This window comes from Anser cygnoides, chromosome 1 (assembly GCF_040182565.1).
Source record: "Anser cygnoides isolate HZ-2024a breed goose chromosome 1, Taihu_goose_T2T_genome, whole genome shotgun sequence".
Classification (NCBI taxonomy): domain Eukaryota; kingdom Metazoa; phylum Chordata; class Aves; order Anseriformes; family Anatidae; genus Anser; species Anser cygnoides.
In genome coordinates this window covers 100,604,073-100,627,949 of record NC_089873.1, presented here as the reverse complement: position 1 = coordinate 100,627,949, position 23,877 = coordinate 100,604,073, and the positions used below count along the sequence as shown (strand labels likewise).

General features: G+C 41.4%; 2 protein-coding genes across 14 annotated transcripts in view; both read left to right on the top strand.

Moving 5' to 3' along the window:
* Positions 1 to 1,504, top strand: part of NAA50 (N-alpha-acetyltransferase 50, NatE catalytic subunit) — a 37,371-nt gene extending 35,867 nt beyond the window's left edge. For all 3 annotated transcript variants that reach the window (XM_048047635.2, XM_048047638.2, XM_048047637.2), the window contains one exon: positions 1,440 to 1,504. The gene's annotated coding sequence lies outside the window, so the exon portion shown is untranslated. The remainder of the gene's footprint in view (positions 1 to 1,439) is intronic.
* USF3 (upstream transcription factor family member 3) overlaps positions 1 to 21,996 on the top strand; it is a 33,033-nt gene extending 11,037 nt beyond the window's left edge. For 8 of the 11 annotated variants that reach the window (XM_048047623.2, XM_048047619.2, XM_048047624.2 and 5 more), the window contains 5 exons: positions 1,440 to 1,504; positions 3,467 to 3,495; positions 6,406 to 6,488; positions 7,970 to 8,066; positions 9,178 to 21,996. In XM_048047623.2, coding sequence (XP_047903580.2) covers positions 1,440 to 1,504; positions 3,467 to 3,495; positions 6,406 to 6,488; positions 7,970 to 8,066; positions 9,178 to 15,641 — 6,738 coding nt within the window. In that variant the 3' untranslated portion in view covers positions 15,642 to 21,996. Of the gene's footprint in view, positions 1 to 1,438; positions 1,505 to 2,317; positions 2,424 to 3,466; positions 3,496 to 4,356; positions 4,518 to 6,405; positions 6,489 to 7,397; positions 7,516 to 7,969; positions 8,067 to 9,177 lie in introns of those variants that run through there. The other 3 variants (XM_048047627.2, XM_066990415.1, XM_048047625.2) reach the window with 3 other exon arrangements.
* Positions 21,997 to 23,877: the final 1,881 nt, after the last annotated feature.

Below are 23,877 nucleotides of genomic sequence, written 5' to 3'. Positions count from 1 at the left end.
TACAGTGCTTAAATAAGAGACTGTGGTAAATGGCATCAGCTGCAATGTTAATCAATTAAGGTTTACTAAGTGAGAGTGTTACATTCAAGCAAACTTTTAAGGGTGTCAAGACTGGAGAGCAAACCCAAGTTCTGCTCTGGCCCAATAGGGAATATTTCTGTTAACTTTACACACATGTGCACGCATACTCCCTTCCGAATTGTGTGCTTCAGTGTTCTGGGAGCTCTATAGGTGGCTGGCTTCCTAGTTCATAGGGCTTTTTTTTCCTCATCTTTTAAATGCCATTGTCAGTAATGGTAGACTCAGTTTACTGAAGAACAGCTTGATGTTGAAAGTTGTATTAAAACCTACCCGCACTTCCTTACAGTAAAAACAAGCAAGCAGACAAACAAAATACCCTAAAGATACAAAGCTTGGTAAAAGAAGGTGATAGGCTTTCCAGGACGAGCCAAGGAGAGGTGAAGCCACCAGGAGTGTGGGGGCCCATGGGAAGAGTTGCAAGAACAGGTTGGTTGGCGAGAGAATGAGCAGGAGCATGAAACTAAATACAGACCTCTGTCTTGTCAAAAATAAATAAATAAATAAAAAATCCCCTGGTGTCATCTACAATATACTTCATGTTACTTGGTCTATAAAGCTCCTTGCTCTAGTAGAAATGTGTTCGATCGTCACTCATTTAACCTTATTTTCTGTTCTCTTTTTGTCATGTTTTTGTTGTCTTAATACAGACTACTCATGAATCAGGCTGAGGACCCATGCAACATACTAGGTCATCACATATAACTTTATTTCATAACTTTATTTTTAACTGAATTTTATGTATCTGAAAGCATGAATGTAGGGTGTCGGTTTGGTCTGTTCTAAACTGTACATTAACTCAGTAACAAGCAAGTTTTGTAACTTTCTGCATTATGAGGTCATTTCATTAGAGTGCTATTACACAGTCACATAATTAATGTCCTCATTGTAGTTTGTATTTTGCTTAGCATTCAAACTTTATTTAGAACTGAGAATTGAAAGCATATTCAGCTAGGAAGTGCTGATGAAAAAGACGAGTTCAGCTGTACCTCCTCCCATTCAAAGAAGCAAACAAAAAATCCAACAATCATATATTCTAATTTTCCTTTTTGCTTTCTTTAAGTAGTTGGGATTATAGTTGTGTGGTTTTTTTTGTTTGTTTTTTTTTTTTAGTTTAAATTAACTGAGGAAACAGAAACCAGTTCTTCACAGAGAGCAGTGGTTCTTATAGCACTCGTATAGGTAATGTACTTCATTTTTAGTGCTCACATGACTAGCCCCTCTACAGCAAGGTGATAGACTTCTGCGTACTGTGTAGTGTGGCCCTATCCTTGTGGTCAAAGGCAAAATGGTGTAACAAATGTGTGCTAAGAATTCTGTAGAGTGCAGTTATTGTTAATTCCTTCCACAATTTTCTTCAGGCTCTCTTCTCTGAAACCATGCCAGAGATGACAGAGAATGAGACACCTACTAAGAAGCAACATCGGTGAGTTTCTGTGGAAAAATGATTTTTGTAGTTCTGTAGCCTGTGGTCATATTGCAGTGACAAAATTTCTAGTTAAAAGGTTCTAAGGGGTAATAAGGGTACTAATGAGAAGCTCTGAGGGTTGACCAGGATTGATCCAAAAGTCTGGGAACTATGGCTACAAACCTGCCTCTCTCTCTTCCCCTGTCTACAGTGAGTTATTTGTCAGGTGTGTCTACCTTGGCCACCAAGGCAAAGGAGTTTCTTTATCACACAAACCAGCCAGATGCATGTAAGACTGTATCACCACCTAGGTTAGACTGCAGCCTGTATTATTGCAGAGACTCCTTGCAGATGTTGGGGGAACACTATGATCATTTTGATGGAGGAGTTTTTATCTCAAATCGCAGTGAAATCTAAGTCTTCTCAAATCTCTGGTGGAAGTCAAAACACACCCGTAGGTTGAATAGCAAGTCTATAACCAAAATTTGTAACAGAGGGACTCAAAATTCATTACAACCTTTCCAAGTCTTCATTCCTGTGTAGTAGGTTATTGATCTAACACTTTATGTGGCAGGGCAGTCCTTCATTCCCTAGTTACAGCATCCATCTTATGCTAGCTGGCCTTGTAGGATATGATTTATGATAAGAATGACAGATGATTGTTTTGTATATAAGTGGGAAAATTGTATTTTATTGTAAATTGAGAAACCAACGATCTCCTGCTTGCATTTTAGTTCTGGTGGTACATATTTTCAATGAACAGAAGATTCATCTCTTCTTGAATAGCTGTAGAACAGATGTGCAGGCTTCAGTGGCATTTATTTGACTTTAAGATGTTCATCTTTAGGCATGATTTCTTAGCAAATGTCTCCAGATATGGCCGTCTGCAGTAACAGCACTGTCTTGTAAAGGTTGTCTGAGTTACACACTGCTTTTGGTGAGTTACCATAAATAAATGCCAACTCAAAGCACAAAAGGGTACGTGGCTGATAATAATCACACGTGTCATCCACATACATCTTGCCTTCTCACTTCAGATTCCTTGTTATGTCTGGACTATGCCTTAACAGTGAGTGGAGAGCAGAAAATGCTATTCCCTTTTTTGCAACTAGACTAAGAGGGCGCTGCTGGACAGAAATACTTTTGAATTTTTTTTTTAATGAAACATTTCTTTTTCCATAAGACATGTGCTTTGCTTTAGTAGATTTCCTGAAAGTATTTGCCTTACTGCATGAATAAGCAACATTTGATTTATATATGGAGAGTACATATTTAGGATTTACTGATTTCCGGCAAAGCAATTTGAGGCTTTTCACAGTGATCGTGCTGGTAGCTGTTGGTCCAGAAATCCCAGATGAACATATGAAAATAAAGACAACCATCACACCCCAAAAGCATAGACAGAATTTTGAGGCAGTAAAGAGGAAAAGTTGCAGAAGAATGGTAATTCAGGCTTCTCACACAAAGGAAATGTTTGATACTAGAAGGTATGATGTTTGAAGGTAACACATCTGAAAGAATCAATTTGTGTGGTAATATTTTCTCCTGTTACATTGATTCTGTGAATGTAAAAGCAATATTTCAAACAAACAATTAGCATTCCTGGTGCTCAAAAGTAGTGTTTTTTTAATAATTGGCTTTATTGAACATTGGATAGTGTAATAGTTCTTGCTGAAAAAAAACATAAAAATCCTGCCCTGTAAATATGTAACAATAACCAAATTGAGTATTACACTATGCTTTGTTTTGCTGAAGTTGATTTAAGGCTGAACACTAATGATTTTTTTGTTAGAAACTGTTTAGTACCAATGTCTAATACCAATCCTTTTGAGTGTAATTTCTGCCGTGTTCTTGTTCAGAGCAGAATACAGTATTTAGTATTTTTAACTGTAATTAAAATAAGAAAATAAGAGAAATTTGTTTGTATGCAGATTTTTTTCCCTCTGTTTCATATCACTGTTTTCCCTTTATGCTTAACAGAAAGAAAAACCGGGAGACACATAACGCAGGTAGGAACACAATTTTTGTTTTTTTGATCTAGAAATAAGCACATATTCTTTGAACTATTAAAACTTATTTTGCATGGAGAAGGTTGCTTCATAGGAGTTTATTACATAAAAAAAAAAACACCCTAGCAAAAGCATCTTTCTGTGGTCCTGCTTAGAATACCTATGCACAAGTGCCTCTTGATTGGTCTCTAGGTTGCTGTTTTCCACACATGTCCAAGTGTGAAAGTGTGACCATGTAGCCAATCTTACCATTGCCATTAAACTAAAAAGTGAACGATCTCTGTTCAGTTATAAAGGAAAATAAATGCACAGGCATTCACTCACAAATAATTATCACCTCTTTTAAAACAGAAGTAAACACTTAAGCAAATCAGAGAGAGGTATCTCATCCAAGCGCTTTAGAGGTTACATGGATTAGAAATACTCCTACAGCCTGTCCCTTGGGCACCCACCAGTAATTGTGTGTGAATACCATCTGTGTGTTGTAGGACTTACATCCCTCACACAGCATGCAGTCTTTTGTCTCTGTCAGATTTTAGCTTCAGTGTCATTTGATAGGTATCAGCAGAAAGGCTTTGGAAGAGTCTGACAGGTTTATCTATATAGATAAGAAATGCTAGACCGTGAATCTGGTTCTCCCTTCATCAAACAATTCAAATGTGTGGTCTTTACAAACTCAAATGGAAAAAACACTGAGCAGTTTCCATGTGAAAGCTGTGGAACATAAAGCTTGTAGGGCTGTACCCAGGGTGCAGCTAATTTCTTAAGGATTAAGAAGTATTAGGAAATAATCTTATCAAGCCTACTTTTAAGATTGCCAAACTCATTCTAATTCTCAGTTCCTGTTTTGCTTGCTGATAGCTTTCCAAAGTCTTCATCTTCTGGGCTGAATTCTGCAAGATGTGGGGACCAGCTCCCTCCAACCCTGTAGCTTGCTTAGTCATTAATATCTGGACAATCTGAGTAGAGTGGATAATACTATCAAAACAAAGGAATAGCACTTCACAACCACTGTGATATCTGTATGTATAAGTAACAGTAAGAGATACAAAAATTAATTCCCAAGGATCGTGGGTTTTAATGTTTATATAGCTGCTCTTGTGTGACTGACCACTAAGAATACTGGTGAAACTGGTATCCATTAATGAGCTTTTAAATTCATATGTGGTTTAATTGGATAATATTATGTAAAAGTTACAGGCTTAACTCTTCAGAGCTGTTAAATTGCTTTAGAAGATAGGCTATAGGATTTCTTTAAATGCTGAATGCAAATGTCTGCCTTGTCTTTAAATAATAGTATGAAATGCAGCTTTAGTTCAGAGTAACTGATTTGATCAGTTTTTACTTCTTTGAGGAGTCTGTCGTTCATTTGTTCTAAAGGAGAGTGGCCTTTTGCTGTAGACATGTTAGAATGTCTAACATGGGAGGAAATGTCTAACACTGGGAAGAAGTGGAATGATGTTCAAACATTGCCCCTGCCTTAAGCTTGGCAAGTGACTTAGTCCTCAGAGCAGAGAGGACACCTTGTGGATATACTTTAAATGAGGTGTATGTGACAGATTCCCGCGTGCTTCAGTTCCTATCTAAATGGAGACTTGGGGCAATGCTTTTTTTTTCTCCTTCAGACTTTGTCTTTGTTTTACATCATAAATTTCTTGCAGAAGATGCTTTATCTTGCTGTATTAGAACAGCATTTAGTGTATCTAGGCCTGTCTCTGTGAACACCTTTCAGTCTGTCCTGAAATAATAATAATAAAAAAAAAACAGTAATTTGAAAAATGTAAATTGAAGTCACAGACTGCTGAAATAAAACTGCTTAAATCAATATATTCTTTGTAAAGGAGTACAAAGTAAAGCATTGTTTCACTTGTTGAAAATGTACATTAACCTTTGGGTTACTGTGGGTTTCTATATGCCATCAAAACAGCCCTGCTGTACAAAACATAAGGCACAGTGAATGACACATTGATTCAAATCTTGACAGAGCTATGACAGAACTTTATTCAGGCTCTTGTGTAAAAAGAGCTTGCAGAGAAAACATAAAAATCTCAAAAAGAAAAAACAACAACAAAAACTTACATAAGACTGAACTATGTGGGAAAGAAGCTGACTATGGAGGAAAACAGAGATTAATATCTCTGAAAAAAAAATGCCCAGAGGTACTAGATATGTAGCGTATACCCTTTTTGCAAGTGTTTAGGCCTCATAAAGAGATAAATCATGTTACTAGAGGACTGTAATTTAAACACTTTTTGACCTTCTCTAAATAGGTAATTCACCAGAAATATTGTTCATTAAATATTTTATTTAGTCCCAATTATAATTAGAACTTGCACAACAGTTATAGCTTTGAACATAAACATGAGTAACTGATAGTTCCTGGAGCTAGAGATAGATTCTGTGTCGGCTGCTCCATCAATATGAATTTAACATTCAAATCTGATAAAAAAGAAATAATTTCTCTTTTGGTGCTAAACTTCACATTAGGATTTAAGAGACCCAGATTTTGTTCCTAAACATGCAACTGATTCTTTAAATAATCTTGTTTCATTTGTTTTCTGTATGTATAAAGTTACTCTGTCTGCCTTTTGAAAAGGGTTTCATAGAAATCAGCTAAAAAACATTATCAAAACCTGAATTATGAGTTGCAATAGCTCTGCTTTTTCCACAAAGGGGTCCTGAACATGCTCACCTTTTAAAGATACTGCTTCTTATGTTACAGCTCTTAGTGTCATTGAGTGCTAATTCAATAACTGAGCTTTACTTTAGAGGATTTTTTTTACACTATCATATTATTAAGGGTCCCAATAGCTCAGGAAATAATGTATTTACGAGCCCTTACATTGGTATTAGTTGTCCTGCTGTTGACTTGTTCAACTAGATGACAAAGTGTGTATTACCTTTACTTAGTGGAGAGACATCGCAAGAAGAAGATTAATGCTGGGATAAACAGAATTGGAGAACTCATTCCCTGCTCTCCAGCACTCAAGCAGGTAAGTGTTCATTCAGAGGTACGTAGAAGTTTCCTGTAAAATGCTTGTGTGTTTCCTTGTCCATAGAAGTATAAATACTTATTTTGCTATTTGTCTTACAAAGAACACGAAACTGTCTGAATTAACATGCTTGAAATCTTACTAGGTCTTAGTAGTATTTAAAAAAGATATATGTAATAGAATTCCTTTTTAGAAGTACAGGGCCACATTAATGTAATTGTACAGATTTTGAGCTTCATATCTGAAGGTGTTGCACATAACTGTTGAAGGAATGAGTTGGACATGTGACTGACCAACTTTCTCTTTGATTCACATTTGCGGTATTTTTGAGAAGGCATAAGACAGACTCATTTGCCCATAGCCATCTAGTCATCTTGCTGATGTCTGCCTTTCTGTCTGATCCACAGCTTCCCAAAGTTCTCATTAAGGGCGCCTGAACATTACTAACAACAGAAGATAAAAAAAAAAAAAAAAACTGTCCCAGCTGCTGCCTTTTCTGTGTTGACCAAATACCTGTTCACTCTCTCCTCTGATGAAAGGGTGGCAGGATGGACAGAAGTAGGTTGGATCTGGCCAGTGGGTTGCAGGTTGGATTGTGCATCTCCTGTTTGCCAAGTTGTTTTTTACTGTTTAATACAGTCTTTACAATGCTCAACTAGTGAAAGCTATGGGTTAAGCAAAATCATTTTTCAGGTCATTCTCCAATCCCTCCTCTGCCCTTTGCTGGTGATTGCTTAATGTCCTAAGATGTAAATTGAATTGCATGTACGTTTATTTCCGTAGTCTTCGATATAATGAGATGAAAGCAATTCTGAAAGTTGAATGCTAATAGTGAGGTAAGACAGTGTCCTTGTGAGAGATGAAAAGACAAAATGACAAAGGCTGACGCACAGAAGCATCTTTTTCCAGACAGAACAATCTACAGCAGAGACTATTACTACAGAACAGCAGAACAAGAAAGAAAATGAGAAGTTTAGCAGGCAGAATAAACATTATCTTACAAAAAGAAGATGGTGGAAAGGTTATGGTATGTTTATTCATCCCGTATTATCCAGTATATTAGTTTCAAAATTATGCAAACGCTTCCCTGGATAATTGTTCTGTGATTGCTTCTTTCCTAATAAAATATGTATGAAGCAGTGTCCTGGAAATTTCAAGTGGTGTATATGTTTATTAGTGAACAAGAATGATGCTTGCTGCTTGGATTCTGTGGCTTAGTATTTAGGTTTTGGCATCAGAAAAGTTTCAGCTCCATCATGAAACATTCAGTTCTTTAAAAACTCACAGCATTTTAAGGTCAGTATCACCCATGAAATTTCTGGTTCATCTTTTAAAAAACAAAGAACGAAAAAAACCTACATTCAGAGAATCATTCAGGTTTTTTAAAAATGAAGACTGTTGGAACAAATGCAAGATCTATTATTGGTAGATCCAATAATGATGAGGTTTTTCCTAATTTTTTCTTTGTTTTTCCTTTAAAGAGCAAGAACATGATCCTGGACCAAGCCTTTAAGTATATTACAGAAATGAAAAGACAGAATGATGAACTTCTGTTAAATGGAGGGAACAACGAACAGGGTAAATAAAGATTTCACTGGAGGCTTTAGAATTTCTGTCACTTCTTTCCAATGTGTGTCTGTTAGTATTTGCTAACAATGAAGCCCGGGACTCAACAGACTTGATGAATCCCAAGACATGCATGCAGGAAAAATACATCCACTTAGAATAACTTGAAACAAGACGTAAAGAAAAGCCCAAGTGCATGTTCTTGTACATAGCTATGAGATATAAAGAAATCATATTGTGATGTAAAGTAAAGAGCTCACAGATAATGCAGTATGATCTAGCAGATTCCATCCTGATGTATTCTACTGTAACGCGCAGAACAATTTCTGACATTGTTAGATTTTTTTTGTTGGAAAAATGGGGTTTCCTTCATGCATATTCTTTTTTTCTCCTTTCAAATACTTTGAAGGTAGTAACAATCTACTTTATAAAAGTATAATATATCATATAAATTCTTATTTAACAGATGCATAAAAATACAGTGACGGAGATATGACAAATAATCTCAGAGCTAATGTTGTGGTTTGTAGTTTTTATTTCTCCACATACAATAGAATTCTATTAAATAGTTCATCTTGTTGATGTAATTGCATTTGACAAGCCTAGTTGATTTTCCTAGATAGGTGAGCTGTCTCCAAGTGCTGTTTTTTGTGGCTTTACATAAGTGCATTGTATTTAGTTTTGCATATCATTTTCATATATAATGAAACTTAGTGTCCTGGAAAGTCATGAGATTACCGATTCAATAAAACTAATTTTAGTGCCTGCAAAGGATCAGGAAAAAAAAACAAGATAGATCACCATGTTTGTTTTTTTTGTTTTTTTTTGTAATTAAATGATTAGTGTTTGTGTTTTTTTGTTTTGTTTTTTAACTAATTAACATATTTAACTATTGGTAGTGGAGTAGCCTGTGGGTTTCATTAGTTTCCTGCTCAGTTGAAGGGTTTACCAGGATACTCTTTTAATTTACATTATTTTAACCATTTGAAGTTATTATTATAATCCATACATTGTTAGTAATGTATTTCAATATTGCATAGAACTTACTCTCCAAATCATGTGGTAGTATTACCTGGTATTTGCACAGGTGCTGAAGTAATGGATTGCTCTCACTGTTTTGTAGCTGAAGAGATAAAAAAACTCCGGAAACAATTGGATGAACTTCAGAAGGAAAACGGGAGATATATCGAACTACTGAAAGCAAATGATATTTGCCTGTATGATGATCCTACAATCCACTGGAAGGGGAATCTCAAAAATGCAAAGGTTTCAGTTGTTATTCCTGGTGATCAGGTTCAAAAGAACATCATCGTCTATTCAAATGGGAGTCAACCCAATGGAAATAACCAGGGAGCATCTGTCCAGGGAATAACGTTTAACGTTAGTCATAATTTACAAAAACAAACAGCCAATGTTGTGCCAGTTCAGAGAACTTGCAACTTAGTGACTCCTGTGACGATTTCTGGTATTTACCCTGCAGAAAACAAGCCACGGTCTCAGAGTACGGTTTCTCCACTGGCACCCACTCAGCCAGTCCCAGCAGGGAATGTTCTTGAGCTTTCCACCCTAGAGAATGAGCAAGGTGTGCTTGCTACTGCCAGCTCACAGAGCACTTCTCAATCTGGAACAGAACAGGAACTACAGAGTTCTCTAAGTAATACATCACAGAATGATCAAAATCTCTCCAAAAGTAAAAATGATGAGGGGTGCCCGAAATTAATGAAGAAAACACTCCTGCAGGGAATCAGCCTTCCTTCCAGTGCCTCCACGGAAGCCTCTCAAGTTCAACAGGTGAATGCAACCTGTTCAAAAACACCCAATTCTAGGAATGAATTTCAAGAAGGCTGTGTAATTTCAAACAGTGACACAGCTTGCGTGCCATCTGTGAGACTGTCTAGTACAGATAGCTTTTCCTCTGTAAATATCCTCAAAAGTACAGACTTGGTAAGTAGTGCTGGAATGCCTGTGACTTCTGCAGCAGAAGGAATTAAGGCTGTAACGGCAATAAGCACTCTGCCTGCCAGTCCCCTAGAGAACTGCTGGTCTTTTTCAGGCTCTACAGGTGTTGGTGCTTCAGACTTGAAAAACATGAGTAGCCTTACACGGATGCCTTCAGCTGGAAACACACAGACCACGTGGACAACTTTGCAGCTAGCAGGAAATACTGTTCAGCCACTAAGCCAAACACCATCCAGTATGATGACTGCGCTACTAAATGAGCCAGTTAATGGCGCTGGTACTGTATCTCCTGCTCACAGCAGGCCTTTGACTACAAGCATTAGTCTAAATACTTCTCTGCCTGGAGATGTGCAGGCAGCTGAACAAATTGTAGTTACCTTGCCCTCATGTCCGTCCTTACCTATGCAGCCATTAATCAGCCAGCCACAGGTTAAAACTCAGGCTGCAGGAAATATCCTTTCATTAAATTCAGCTATGCAGGTAATTCAAATGGCTCAGCCAGTTGCGTCAGCCGTAACAGGAGCACCAGCCAACCAGAATGTCATAATTCTCCAGCCTCCAAACACCACTCCATGCCCTCCAATCGTGAGAGCAGAAGTTCCTAGCCAAAATGTCAGTCAACAAATTGTAATTATACAAGCTGCTAGTCAGAATCCTCTTCCTCTCCTCTCTGCCCAGCCTTCTGCTTCAGTAAGAGTTCCCATGAATGGGCCTACTGCAATCGCAAACTCTAGCAACTCTGTACAAAATTCCCCTCTTCCACAGACTTTTGGAGGGAAACACCTTGTTCATATATTACCAAGACCATCCTCTTTGCCATCTTCTAGCTCTACACAAACATTTTCAGTTACAATGTCAAATCAACAGCATCCTCAAACTATCTCATTAAATGGGCAGCTTTTTGCATTGCAGCCTGTGATGTCTTCATCTGGAGCTGCAAATCAAGCCCCTATGCAAATTATTCAACCCACCACCAGCGAAGATCCAAATACCAACGTTGCCCTCAATACATTTGGTGCTTTAGCTAACCTCAATCAAAGCATATCACAAATGGCTGGACAAAGCTGCTTACACTTGTCTCTCAGCCACCCTGCCAATCCCACAACTGTCCATAACCAGATCGCCACAGTTAACTGTGTGTCATTACCAACTTCGGTGGCATCTGCAATATCTGCAGAGGGTTCAGTATTAACTAGTGCATCTAATTCAATAAATGCTTCCCCCAAAAAAGCTGCTGCTGGTTTGCCATCTAATACAAAATCAAAAAGGACAAACAAAAAGCCGAGTACTAAAAAACACCTAGCAGTCAACAGTAAAGTTTCCTGTCCAGCAATTCCTTGCAAAGATGCGGGGAAGGTAGATTGTGCTCCTGTGGAAACTGTGTCAAAGCATGCAAACGGTGAGGGGCTGTCTGAAAACATGCCGGCAGCATCGCAAGCTTTAGCTACGTCGCAGGCGAGTGGTGTGGCAGCACCAAGTGGCACGAGCATTTCTGACTGTCATTCCAAAGAGTCTGAGTGCTCTGAGCAGGCAGCCGGATCCTGCCCTGTGCCAGAGCTGCCGTCGGCAGAGCTGCCGGCTTCCTCGCCCCTGCAGCCCACGGTGTCTGAACCATTGGTGCTGGACCCGCCGGCTGCCAAAGATGCTGCTCCTCTCCCGCAGGCGCGTCGGTCTCAGAGCAATCCACCTACTGCCTCTGCCTTGTCAGAGTCTTCTGCTCCCTGTGAACCCCCTGGAACCTTAATGACTTCTCGTACTGAAGCACATATGACAAATTCTCAGGTTGCTGGGATGACAGCAGCACAGAGCAGCGCAGCAGACCATACTTCCAAAGCAGGAGCAATTTCGGAGTCCTGCAATGTTGCACAGGATTCTTCAATTATCATGCAAGATGCAGACTTGTTAGAGGGGCAGGGTCTAACCAAAATGCTGTCTGATCTCACAAAAGAAAGTACAGCTGAGGAAAAAAACTCTTCTTTTACGGTTCAGGGGGAGCATTCTAATTTTCCCATGGAAAACTCTAAATCAGCGGAATCAAATGTTGATTTGCCTGAGAAGCAGGAACTTTTGTTAATGAACTCAGAGGGAGATTCTCTCTCCCAGCATCACACCTGCATTTCTGATCAGGAAGTAGTTAGTGCTTCCCTAATTGCCAGCAGGCAGGCAGACTCCCCAATGTCAACCAGTTCTGGTAGCAGTCGAGGCTTCTCAGTGGCGTCGATGTTGCCAGATACCACCAGAGAAGATGTTACAAGCAGCACATCAACCAGTACATGTAACAACTGCACATTTTCAGAACAACCCGACATTGTAGCTCTTGCAGCAAGAGCTATTTTTGATCAAGAAAACCTCGAGAAAGGTGGAGGAGGAATACAAGTTAATATGAGGGATGCCATCTCTAAGTCAACTGAGGTTGCATCTTTGGAGAGAGAACAACCGACTTTTAAACCTTTACCAGCGAAAGAAAGCAATGCAGGGCCATTAGAAACAGCATCAAACAAATTCAGTGCTCAGGATACAGTGCAAACAAATGTTGATAGACAAGTTGAAAAACCAAGCTGTTCTGTAGGAGGTGTGGAAACCTCAAACACTTCTTTGCAGATTTCAGCCTCCCAGTCACCAAGCATAACCAGTTTAAGCGTGAATAATCTAATACACCAGAGTCGCATTGTCCATCCCCTTGTGAGTTGCTCAAGTTTATCCCAGCCTTCAGAGCCACCAAGTGTTCCTGCAACGGTGAGTCTCTCCCTTCCATCTAGTTCATATGTCAACCAGTCTCCAGGACCAGCTATGATGAATGAATACGCTCAGGAGCAACTGAATGCTATTAGGGCAAACACCATGCAGGCTCCCCAGCTGCAGGAATCACACTTAAAGCAGCAAGGCCATGAAGGTCGCAAAGACTCAGCCAAGCGGGCTGTTCAAGATGACCTTCTGCTCTCTACAGCAAAGAGGCAAAAGCAGTGCCAGACAGCACCTATAAGGCTCGAAGGCATGGCACTGATGAACCGAACACCAGAGAGCATTGCTGATCAAACGCAGATGCTAGTCAGTCAGATTCCTCCTAATTCATCAAATTCAGTGCCGTCAGTGAGCAATCAAGGGCACACGGATGGCCTTAATAGGTTATTCCCATCAAACAGCAACTTTGTAACACCAGCTTTGAGACAAACTGAAGTTCAGTGCAGCTCTCAAACATCAGTTTCAGAACAGCAAGGTCAAGCAGGGCAGCACTTGCAGCCGATTCAGCACGGTCCTTCTCAAGGCATATCTCATCTTCACAGTAATCATCCATACTTAAAACAACAGCAGGCTGGACAGTTAAGAGAAAGGCACCACTTGTATCAGCTGCAGCACCATGTCACTCATGGGGAAAACTCAGTCCACTCTCAACCCCACGGTGTCCACCAGCAGCGAACAATACAGCAGGAGGTGCAAATGCAAAAGAAACGAAATCTTATCCAGGGAAGCCAAGCCACACAACTTTCTCTACAGCAGAAACACCATGGAAGTGATCAGACACGACAAAAAGGTGGTCAGCCTCATCCTCACCACCAGCAAATGCAGCAGCAGATGCAGCAGCACTTTGGAGCTCCTCAGCCTGAAAAGAACTGTGAAAATCCCGCAACAAGCAGAAACCACCATAACCACCCTCAGAGCCATATAAACCAGGAAATTATGCATCAACAGCAACAAGATGTTAGCAGCAGACAGCAAGGTTCAGCTTCTGAACATGTGTCAGGGCATAATCAGATGCAGAGGCTTATGACCTCGAGGGGCTTAGAGCAGCAAATGGTGTCTCAGGCAAGTATTGTAACCAGACCATCAGATATGACTTGCACTCCTCATAGGCAGGAGAGAAACAGAGTATCCAGCTACTCTGCTGAAGCACTCATCGGGAAGACACCCTCTAATTCAGAACAGAGAATAGGAATATCTCTTCAAGGCCCTAGAGTTTCTGACCAGCTTGAAATGAGAAGCTATCTAGATGTTTCTAGAAATAAAGGGTTGGTCATTCATAATATGCAGGGCCGTATATCTGTTGATCATACGGTTGGCTCAGATGTGCAACGGCTTTCTGATTGTCAGACATTTAAGCCAGCAGGACCCAATCAACAACCAACAGGCAATTTTGATGTACAAGCCTCAAGGAACAGTGAAATTGGTAATTCTGTGTCATCCCTCAGGGGCATGCAGTCGCAAGCTTTCCGAATTGGTCAAAATACTGGGCCGTCTATAGAAAGACAGAAGAGATTGCCTTACCAGCCAGTACAGGGTATTCCAACAGGAAATACCCTTCCATCAAGGGAAAATGAAAATACATGCCACCAAAGTTTTATGCAGAGTTTACTTGCCCCTCACCTTGGAGAGCAAGTTAGTGGAAGCCAAAGATCACTCCCAGAGCATCAAAGGAATACGCAGTGTGGTGCGTCCTCCACGATCGAGTACAACTGTCCCCCAGCGCGAGAGAGTGTCCACATCCGAAGAGATGGTGATGGTCAGAATAGGGAAAGCTGTGACATGTCTATCGGTTCAATTAACACAAGGAACAGTTCTTTAAATATTCCTTTCTCAAGTTCTTCTTCTTCGGGAGATATTCAGGGTCGAAATACAAGCCCAAACATTTCTGTACAGAAGTCCAATCCCATGAGGATGACCGAGAGTCATGGAACGAAGAGTCACATGAATACACCTGTTTCTAGCAACATGCATGGAGTCGTGAGGTCCACTCACCCTCACCCTGCAGTTTCTCATGGAAATGGTGAACAAGGGCAACCATCCGTTCGTCAGCCAAATTCTTCAGTTACTCAGCGATCGAGGCATCCTCTGCAAGATAATGGAGGCTCTAAAATACGTCAGCCTGAAAGGAACCGATCTGGAAATCAAAGACATGGAAATGTCTTTGACCCTAGTCTTCCCCATCTTCCCCTGTCTACCAGTGGCAGTATGATCCTCGGGCGCCAGCAGTCTGCGATAGAAAAAAGAGGAAGCATTGTCCGCTTTATGTCTGATGGCCCTCAGGTGTCTAATGATAACGCAGCCCCTGACCAACACACGCTCTCTCAGAACTTTGGCTTCCCTTTTATTCCAGAGGGTGGCATGAATCCACCAATAAATGCCAATGCATCTTTCATCCCACCAGTTACTCAGCCTAGTGCCACTCGAACACCAGCCCTAATCCCAGTCGATCCTCAAAATACGCTGCCATCCTTCTACCCGCCATACTCTCCCGCCCATCCCACTCTTTCCAATGACATTTCTATCCCTTACTTTCCCAATCAAATGTTTCCTAATCCAAGCACAGAAAAGCCAAGTAGTGGAGGTTTGAACAATCGATTTGGATCCATTTTGTCCCCTCCGCGGCCTGTTGGTTTTGCTCAGCCGAGTTTTCCTTTGCTTCCGGATATGCCGCCCATGCACATGACCAATACGTCACACTTATCCAATTTTAACTTGACGTCTTTGTTTCCAGAAATAGCCACAGCTCTTCCTCCAGATGGTTCAGCAATGTCGCCTTTGCTTTCCATTGCAAACACATCTGCTTCAGATTCTTCCAAGCAGTCATCAAACCGACCTGCCCACAATATAAGCCATATTCTAGGTCACGATTGCAGTTCAGCTGTATGAAGACTGATAGACTGACTTCTAGTCTGATGCGTTGTTTATATATTTAAGAAAAAGAAAACGGATCTTACTGGCATCCCTGAAGAGCCCATTCATAGCATCACTGTTTATTTGCCTAAACGTATGTATATGGGTACGTTTTGTATTTATATACACACTGTATTTCCATCCACCTTACTAACTTTAAAGCACCAGTGCCTATAGTAATGCTTACTTACAAGTAAATGGTAAGAATGCAACATTTAGAGCTGTGCAAATATTGATTGTTGATTTTACAACAATCAAGTCTGATGTCTGATTGTCCCAGGATAATCACCACCTTCAGTAGTACTTGGATGTAAAGAAAGAATTGAGAACATCCGAACGAGAGATAGGAAAAAAAAATGCTACAGATTTCAATTACAATGTGTTTACCTAAAACTAAAGACGAACTTGAAGTGGCTTGGGTTTCTCTTCTTCCTTTGAAAAATACTTTCAGGAGCCTCATAACAAGTCAAGTCTGTGTTAATCCAGCATTATTTGATAAAGCCATTTGTTGTGCAGCTTTTGTCTCTTTGAAGCTTGTCACATACACTTGACTTAAGGCTGACTTTACCTGGCAAAAATTACTGTGTTTCTATGGTCAGCAATTAAAAATACTGTTTTAGAAAATTGACATTTCTTTAAAAAATGACTTTCTGTTTCTAAGACAAAATTTGTTTGGATCTATTTTAACAATGGCATCTGTTACTGCTGAACTTGGTCAACATTTTACTGTAGCTTACTACCCCTGCTGGTGTAGTCAGCAGAGACAGCAGCCCTGTTTGTTGCCATTTCATTGTTCATATGCTGCAAGTTACCTCAGGGTGTTTCTTGAACCTTGTTTAGCACCTTCTTAACGTCTTTTTTTTTTTTTTTTCTTTCTCCTCTTTTGGCCCATGCTCAAACACCAGCTTTCTGGTTTCTAGGAGTGACAGCCCTCTGTTGTATTGAACAGCACATAGGAGGAGCACTGAGCCCATGGCATCCCACAAAATTAATGGGGATCCTCGTGGGCACAGCAGCTACTTAACACTGCCAACAGTGTCGGGGCCTAATTTAATTATCAGTACTTTGCACTTGAATGCACCTTTTGTCTAAACCCGTATGATTGTGGGTGAAGGAAGAACATGAATGTGTCAAGACTGAAATATTGCATACCAGGAAGACGTGGTTTGAGCATTGTGAGGAAGGGGGGACGTGTTTGTGCGTGCATGAGGGACAGAACGAATGCGTGTGTGCTAGCTTAGTCTCTGGTATACTTCCACAGATTTTGATCCCATTTCATTTAAGGGAAAGGGAAGAACTAGGTAAGTTTTATTTATTTAATGGCTCTGCGATGTGATTTTTCTTTTATTTTTAAGTGCATGGAAGTACCATTCCAGATTATATTCTTCAAATAGCATAGTAACTTCAGGTTTCCTCATATGCAATCATCCCACACCTGGCTGAGAGGCTTTAGCATAAAAGAGAATTGGGCAAAATAGAATGTAGTCTACCCTGGTGATGTCTCCATTCTTAAAACGTGGGGTATCACAGTATCACAGTGTCACAGATTTCTAGGTTGGAAGAGACCTCAAGATCATCGAGTCCAACCTCCGATCTAACACTAAGTACTCCACTAAACCATATCGCTAAGCTCTACATCTAAACGTCTTTTAAAGACCTCCAGGGATGGTGACTCCACCACCTCCCTGGGCAGCCCGTTCCAATGCTTAATAACCCTTTCGGTAAAGAAGTACTTCCTAACATCCAACCTAAAACTCCCCTGTCGCAACTTTAGCCCATTCCCCCTCATCCTGTCACCAGGCACGTAGGAGAACAGACCAACCCCTACCTCTCTACAGCCTCCTTTAAGGTAACTGTAGAGAGCGATAAGGTCGCCCCTGAGCCTCCTCTTCTCCAGGCTGAACAAGCCCAGCTCCCTCAGCCGCTCCTCGTAAGACTTGTTCTCCAGACCCCTCACCAGCTTGGTCGCCCTTCTCTGGACTCGCTCGAGCATGTCCATATCCTTCCTGTAGTGAGGGGCCCAAAACTGAACACAATACTCGAGGTGCGGCCTCACCAGAGCCGAGTACAGGGGCACAATCACTTCCCTAGCCCTGCTGGCCACACTGCTTCTTATACAGGCCAGGATGCTGTTGGCCTTCTTGGCCACCTGAGCACACTGCTGGCTCATATTCAGCTGACTATCAACCAGTACTCCCAGGTCCTTCTCTGCCAGGCAGCTTTCCAGCCACTCATCTCCCAGCCTGTAGCGCTGCTTGGGGTTGTTGCGCCCCAGGTGCAGGACCCGGCACTTGGCCTTGTTGAACTTAATGTTTTGATGTTTTCCTGCAAAGCTAAGTAAAATGGTTCTGCTTCAAACAGGGGATCACCTTTTAATTCAGATGGGGAGTATCTTTAGGACACTAAATGTAAGTGGTGGTTCACTATTTTTGTGTTTATTAAAACTAACTGATGGAATATTTATTTTACTTCAGAGCAAGCCTGCTTTACTGTACTTGCCACAGAACAGTAGCATGTGGTCCATGCAAAGCAGTAGCCTTAGGAATGACTGTCAGTCCTCAGCACTGACTGAGCAAACTGCAGGTCTGCGTTTTGTCTGATTGGACCAGACTGGTTTCCCCTAAATTCTGTAGATCCCAAATGGGCTGTGTCAGGTGGTGGAAATGTGTTCCCTAACATGTCATGGATCCATGGGTTGTGGGTGCTAGAGACAGGAGGGTTGTCTCAGCAGTGGCACCGTTTGTTACTGGGTATTCTGTGCAGAGGAATGCAAAAGAGCCATTCTTATTCTCTTTAAGTGGCATTTGTTATGAGTAAGCGTATTTGGCTTTCAAGACAAAGTAGTGAGAAGTTAAGCCCTGGTTTACAGGACTTTACTTAAAGATGTTAATCCTGCTCATCCCTCATGTCGTACTGCATTAGTTTCCTCTGCTGGAAAAGCTCCACTGCTCCATGATGTCTTTCAAAACTGGAGAGAGCCTGTAAGCTTACATGGATATATTTCTTCCTTTATATTGATTTCACTATTAATTTCACTGGTGTTGTATCAAGGTTTAATGCGATCATGAGTATTCAGTATAGAACGTATTGTTTGTGTTGGGTTTTAGTGTTTTTTATCTTTTGTTTTTTAAGGTGTGCATTGTTTTCTGAACAGGCAGTAACTGCATCAGGAACTTTCGTGTGCCCCTTTTCTGTGTACAAAGATGACCAAAAAAGCAATCTTATTCACAGGATACCTGTAGTGCAGGCCATTACCACAGAGGCATTTCAGTGGTGTAAAGACTGTGATTTTGCAGCAACTGCACAGTTTCCTGGTGCGTGGCTCAAAACTAATCACCGTATCACCTTCATTCTTCTCTAGAGGATTGTACCTTGTGTTGCTGTTGCAGGGTGCGGTAGTTCCCATACCATGCTGCTTCACGGTCCTTCTCAGGGCTTTTTATGAAAGCTGCTGAGACCAGGATGGAGACCAGTTCACTACCCTCATTGATGAGGGCGATTTCTGTTGACGTTCAGCCACGTGCCTGTAGGAGTATTTTTACATGCCATAAATGATGCCAAACAATCCTGATGTCATTCACGTGGAATGAAAGAAAAGGTAGGAAGACCTAGCCTGAAGAGCTTCATATAAATCTGTTTGTCCAAATTCTATTATCTTCCCCCAAAATTCTATTATTTTCACTGTTGACTGGCATTTAAATCAATTCAAGAAAAATTGGCTCTAATGCATAGTGGTTTGGTCTAATTGACAGTTGGGGATGGTCTTTGCTCTGTCTGGCCGGGTGCCCTGGTTTGAGAGTGACTTGTGGGCTTGCCATGGAGTTCAGTTTCTCACGTTGGTGCTCACCTGCCTGTGGGAGGAACGTTTGATGGACTGGATAGTTTGCATCAAAAGAGGGGAAATGAGATGTTGAGTACTTTTGTTAGCTTTTAATTATGGAATTGCTTTGTTTTCCTCTTCACTGTAAACTAATTGCCCCCGCCTTTCCATATGGACCAGGCGGCGACTCAGCTTCTTGCATTTTTTCCGGAGGCTGGTTCGGGCCTTTGGCACGTTGGTGCTTCAGCTTTCTGAGTGCTGGCCCTTTGCAAGGGCTTTGCTCTCAGCATGAGCAGTGAGGGGAACGTCTTTACTGTTGAGTTGAAAGAATATTTTTCTTTTTCCTCTTCCCCTAACATTGAAACCGTTTTGTGTATCAGGTTGATGAAATTTTAAGGAAGGCTTACCTTACCTCAGACCATGCTTTTTTGGGGGAAAAAAGTGTGTGAAAAAGGAGCTTCTGTAAGTTTTGCTGATGAAATAATTGCTCTACTTGTTGTCATAAGAATTCTATAGGCAAATGCATTTTATTCAGCAAACTTCTATAATGCCAAGAAGAATGACTTGGTATTTTAAAGTTCTCTTGTTTTTAAAAATCTATTTGGAAAAGGTTTCGTGGTTTTAATTGTAATTTATTGTTCTGAGAGTGGAATTGTTTCTTCCAGAACGGTTCCACTGTATCTTTCTGAAGGCTGCTTACTCTAAGTGGGGGTTTGCTTTGTATTTGAAGAGAGGAAGAATACTCCATATTGGTTAATTTAACAAAAGTAGTAGCAAAAGGGAAATGTTCAGAACTACCTCTGGGGTGGGACTGCCACAGTGAACAAGCATTGTGCATCTGTGGCTTTCAGCTTGTCCTAAACGAGTTCAACAAATGATAGCAAATGGGCATAGGGCTGAATTGCATGTATTTTAATGTAATCCTTGATTAATCCCTTAAGAAACCTGGGTGAATACGAGCAGAATCAGATTAAGTTGAAAGCAGGCAATAAACAAGTAACGTATTAACATTTATGTAAGTTTGATTGAGAGAAAGGAGCTCATTTAAGCGCAGCTAAGGAAACAGAAATGACTTGAGTGTGTGTCTGAGCCATACTGGAGTGTGTCTGGTAGCTCCTGCTGCAGTCACTGGACTGCTGCCCAGGGGCAGAGCACCTCTCTGAAGAGAAATGCGCTGTGCTAGTACGGGGCCACCACAAGTTTGCACAGATTGCCTACTGCACTTTAAAGCTGTGCTGCTGCTGCTGCGGTCGGTCACTATTGTTGTTGCAGAAACTAATCGTTTGGCAGGGCAACTGCAAAGGGCATTCCTAGAGAAAAGGCGTCATTTCGTTATTTCTGATCTCCTGGTGTCTTTTTCACCTTGTTCAGAGGTACTTGTGCAGCCCTGGCTCAAGGACTTTGTCACGAATGCATGCAGCCATCTGTTTCTGGATGACTAAGTGTAGTCAGAAGCATTAAGAGCTGGGACCTTTCCCTATTCCCCAGATAACTTTCATGCTTATCACTTCAATAACAATCTCACTTTGACTTGGAAAGAAAGAGTAGAATTGGATCTATTTATACCAAATCGATCAATCTTTGTGATACAGTGATGTAAGAAGCTCCATTCCCTATCACCTAACCTGTGTTTTCCTCTTATTTTCCTTTCTCCCACTGCCACCGACCCAGCACTGCCAGCAGCTGTGAGGACAGGCATGCCCGTGCAGACACAGGTTTGCACAGAACTCTGCCTTCAGCCTCCTGCTGCCTCTGCTGTCCTTAGAGTAGAGATAAGACCAACACTTTATTCCCACTTGTTACACTGAGAGCAAATTATTCTGTGAAGCAGTGATTTACCGGAAATGTTTGGTCATGATGATACAGAACAGTCTTCTCTCTGCTAAGAATCCTTACTTAGTTACATGAAAGCCACTTATTAGTTGCTGATACCAGTTTTTATACGATAATTTCAGAAGAAACCTAACTGAATTTTTACAAGTAGGTTCCAAGTTTGCAATATGCTGTGCAGTTTCAGCAATCACAAACGTGAAACAACCAAGACAGCAGTGGGTTGTACCCATGTTCCTGCCTGCTCACTGTGAGAAGGAAAGCAAAGATGGATTTTGCCACAGGAGATTAATCAAAGATGCTGTTGCCCTCCACAATGTAAATTATTTATATTCAGTCTAGAATTTTCTGCTGTGCTCTTGTTTTATACAGCTGTAAATTACTTGGATACAGCGCCACTGGAACGTCCTTACTATTTTGTAATGGAAAAAGGAAATCTGCAGTAGAATATATAATGAATGAACAGGAACATCATCTTGCAATTGTAAATAAGATCTTGTTCTGTTTATTTTGACATCTTTTTACAAATGTGTTGCATTTGGGTGTAAATATCCCAAACCATGACCTTGTTCAGAGTTCTGAGATTTCTATTGTTAAATGTAATACTTTGTTTAATAGCTGTAATAATTATTTGTATAGATATGAACATGATAGTATTTTATTAAAAAAAGGAAAAATGTTCTTTGAGTACTGTATTCTTTTTGGTGCAGCTTCTTTCCCTATTTAAAAAAAAAAAAAAAAGTGAGATGGAAGGCTTTCAAGGTAAGTAAAAGTTTTGCTTTGAGAGTAGGAATTTACAGTTAGGCTTTTCCATCAATACATATTCACTACTATACTAGAATGATGTACCACTTTATTTGGATAGATATAAAACTGTTATCCAGAAGAAATGTGTATTCAATCTAAGTAATGCAGGGCAAATATTGTCCCTGCACAGGTGGCAGTCATCAGTGTCTTAAAGCACCTTCCTGCCCCTTGTGCTTGCCGGCCTGCTCTGGGCCAAAGGCCCCTGTCCTGCCGGGCTCATACAAGTGCTGCGAGTACAAAAGCACAGCTGAGGCTGGCTGGAGCTGGTTCTTCCCATGCACCACCCAGAAATCACTTGACTTAGTGACAGCACTGCGCTGGCTTTTACTGAGGAAGATGTTCAAGGCCAAGGCAGGTGCAGCACTGAGAAAGGTGTTGCAGGAGATATAAAAAAAACCTAAGGCCAAAAGTTAGTAGTGCTTCTGCTTATTAAACCAGCAAATACTTATACTATGACTTAGCAAATCAGCACGAGTTGGTATTTAACAACCAACTGTTGAAAACAGTATCAGTGTAGAAGTGGAGATAGCTTTTTTTTTTTTTTTTTTTAAATGCCCTACACAGTCTGGCAGCCACCATTTCCAGCTGGGGTAGCTTCTGCTTCTGTTATGCTTCTCAGCCCCTCGTGAGCCATGTAAACTCACCGAGTGAGGGGAAAAAAAGAAAAAAAAAAAGAGAAAGGATTCACTGGGAAACTGAAGTGTTTGTTCCTCTTCTCAAGAGGTGTTAGAGCAGTTTGTGCTGAGTGTAGGAGGGATGAGCACATGGTAGTGGATGCAGGGACCACGCGACCAGCCCCTATCACACAAGGTCTCCACAGTTGCTGTTCTGCTTTTCTTTCCCTGTACCCCCCATCAAATGCTGTTCTGTTCAGAGAGAGATGAAACAACAACAAAAAGAGATGAACTTGCGAACCAGAGGAGTTGCCTGTAAATTGGGGAACACAGATCCTCCCACCTCCCCAAAAACTCCTTCCCCAAGGACATTCACCGGCTAAGTGCTGCAGGACCAGCGGCAGGAGTTGCTCTGTAGCTGCTGAGGGCTGCGCGGCCCAGCCTGGCCAGGACAGGCAGTGACACAGAGCTGCTCAGGGGCCGAGCCAGAGGCTGAGCCAGAGGCAGAGCCACTTCTGCCAGTGCCGGGTCTGAGGTGGGAGAACTGAAGCACGAACAGAAACCAGGGAGGGCAAAGGCAAGAGGAAATTTAAGTCGTCGCATCAAGCTGTAGGCACAGAAGCAGCAGGGAGATGATTCCAGCTCCTCCTCCCCCGTCTTGGCTTGAGGTGCCTCTCCGTGTATTTAGCTCTGTTTTTCTGCTCGTTCTGTGCCAGTCGCTCCCGCGCTGCTGCTAACACCTTGCCGTGTGCATGCTGTGCTCAGCTCTGTGTAGTGCTCAGCACAGCGAGCCCATATGTTGCTCTCCTACCTCCTACACTGACCCTTCCAACTGCTGTTCAGCATTACAGTTTCTTCTCGCAGTCAGAAATGATCACCAGCTTCTTGGTCAGCAACAAAAACAGGCTTGGACCAAGCTCTGAGACTACAAGAGAAGAAGCTGCCACTTTTTCTCCCCAGCTAAGCACAGGTTGGGGCAGTCCTGCAGGGCAAGAGCCCATCCTGCACCCGGCTGAGCGGGGGGCAGGGGTGTGAAGGCAGCACAGAGAGCAAACAGGACTTTGGATCAGACCCACAAACAGCAGGATCCTGACACCCTGCCAAGATCAACAGGTTTTTAAATTGACGTCACGCCCCTGCC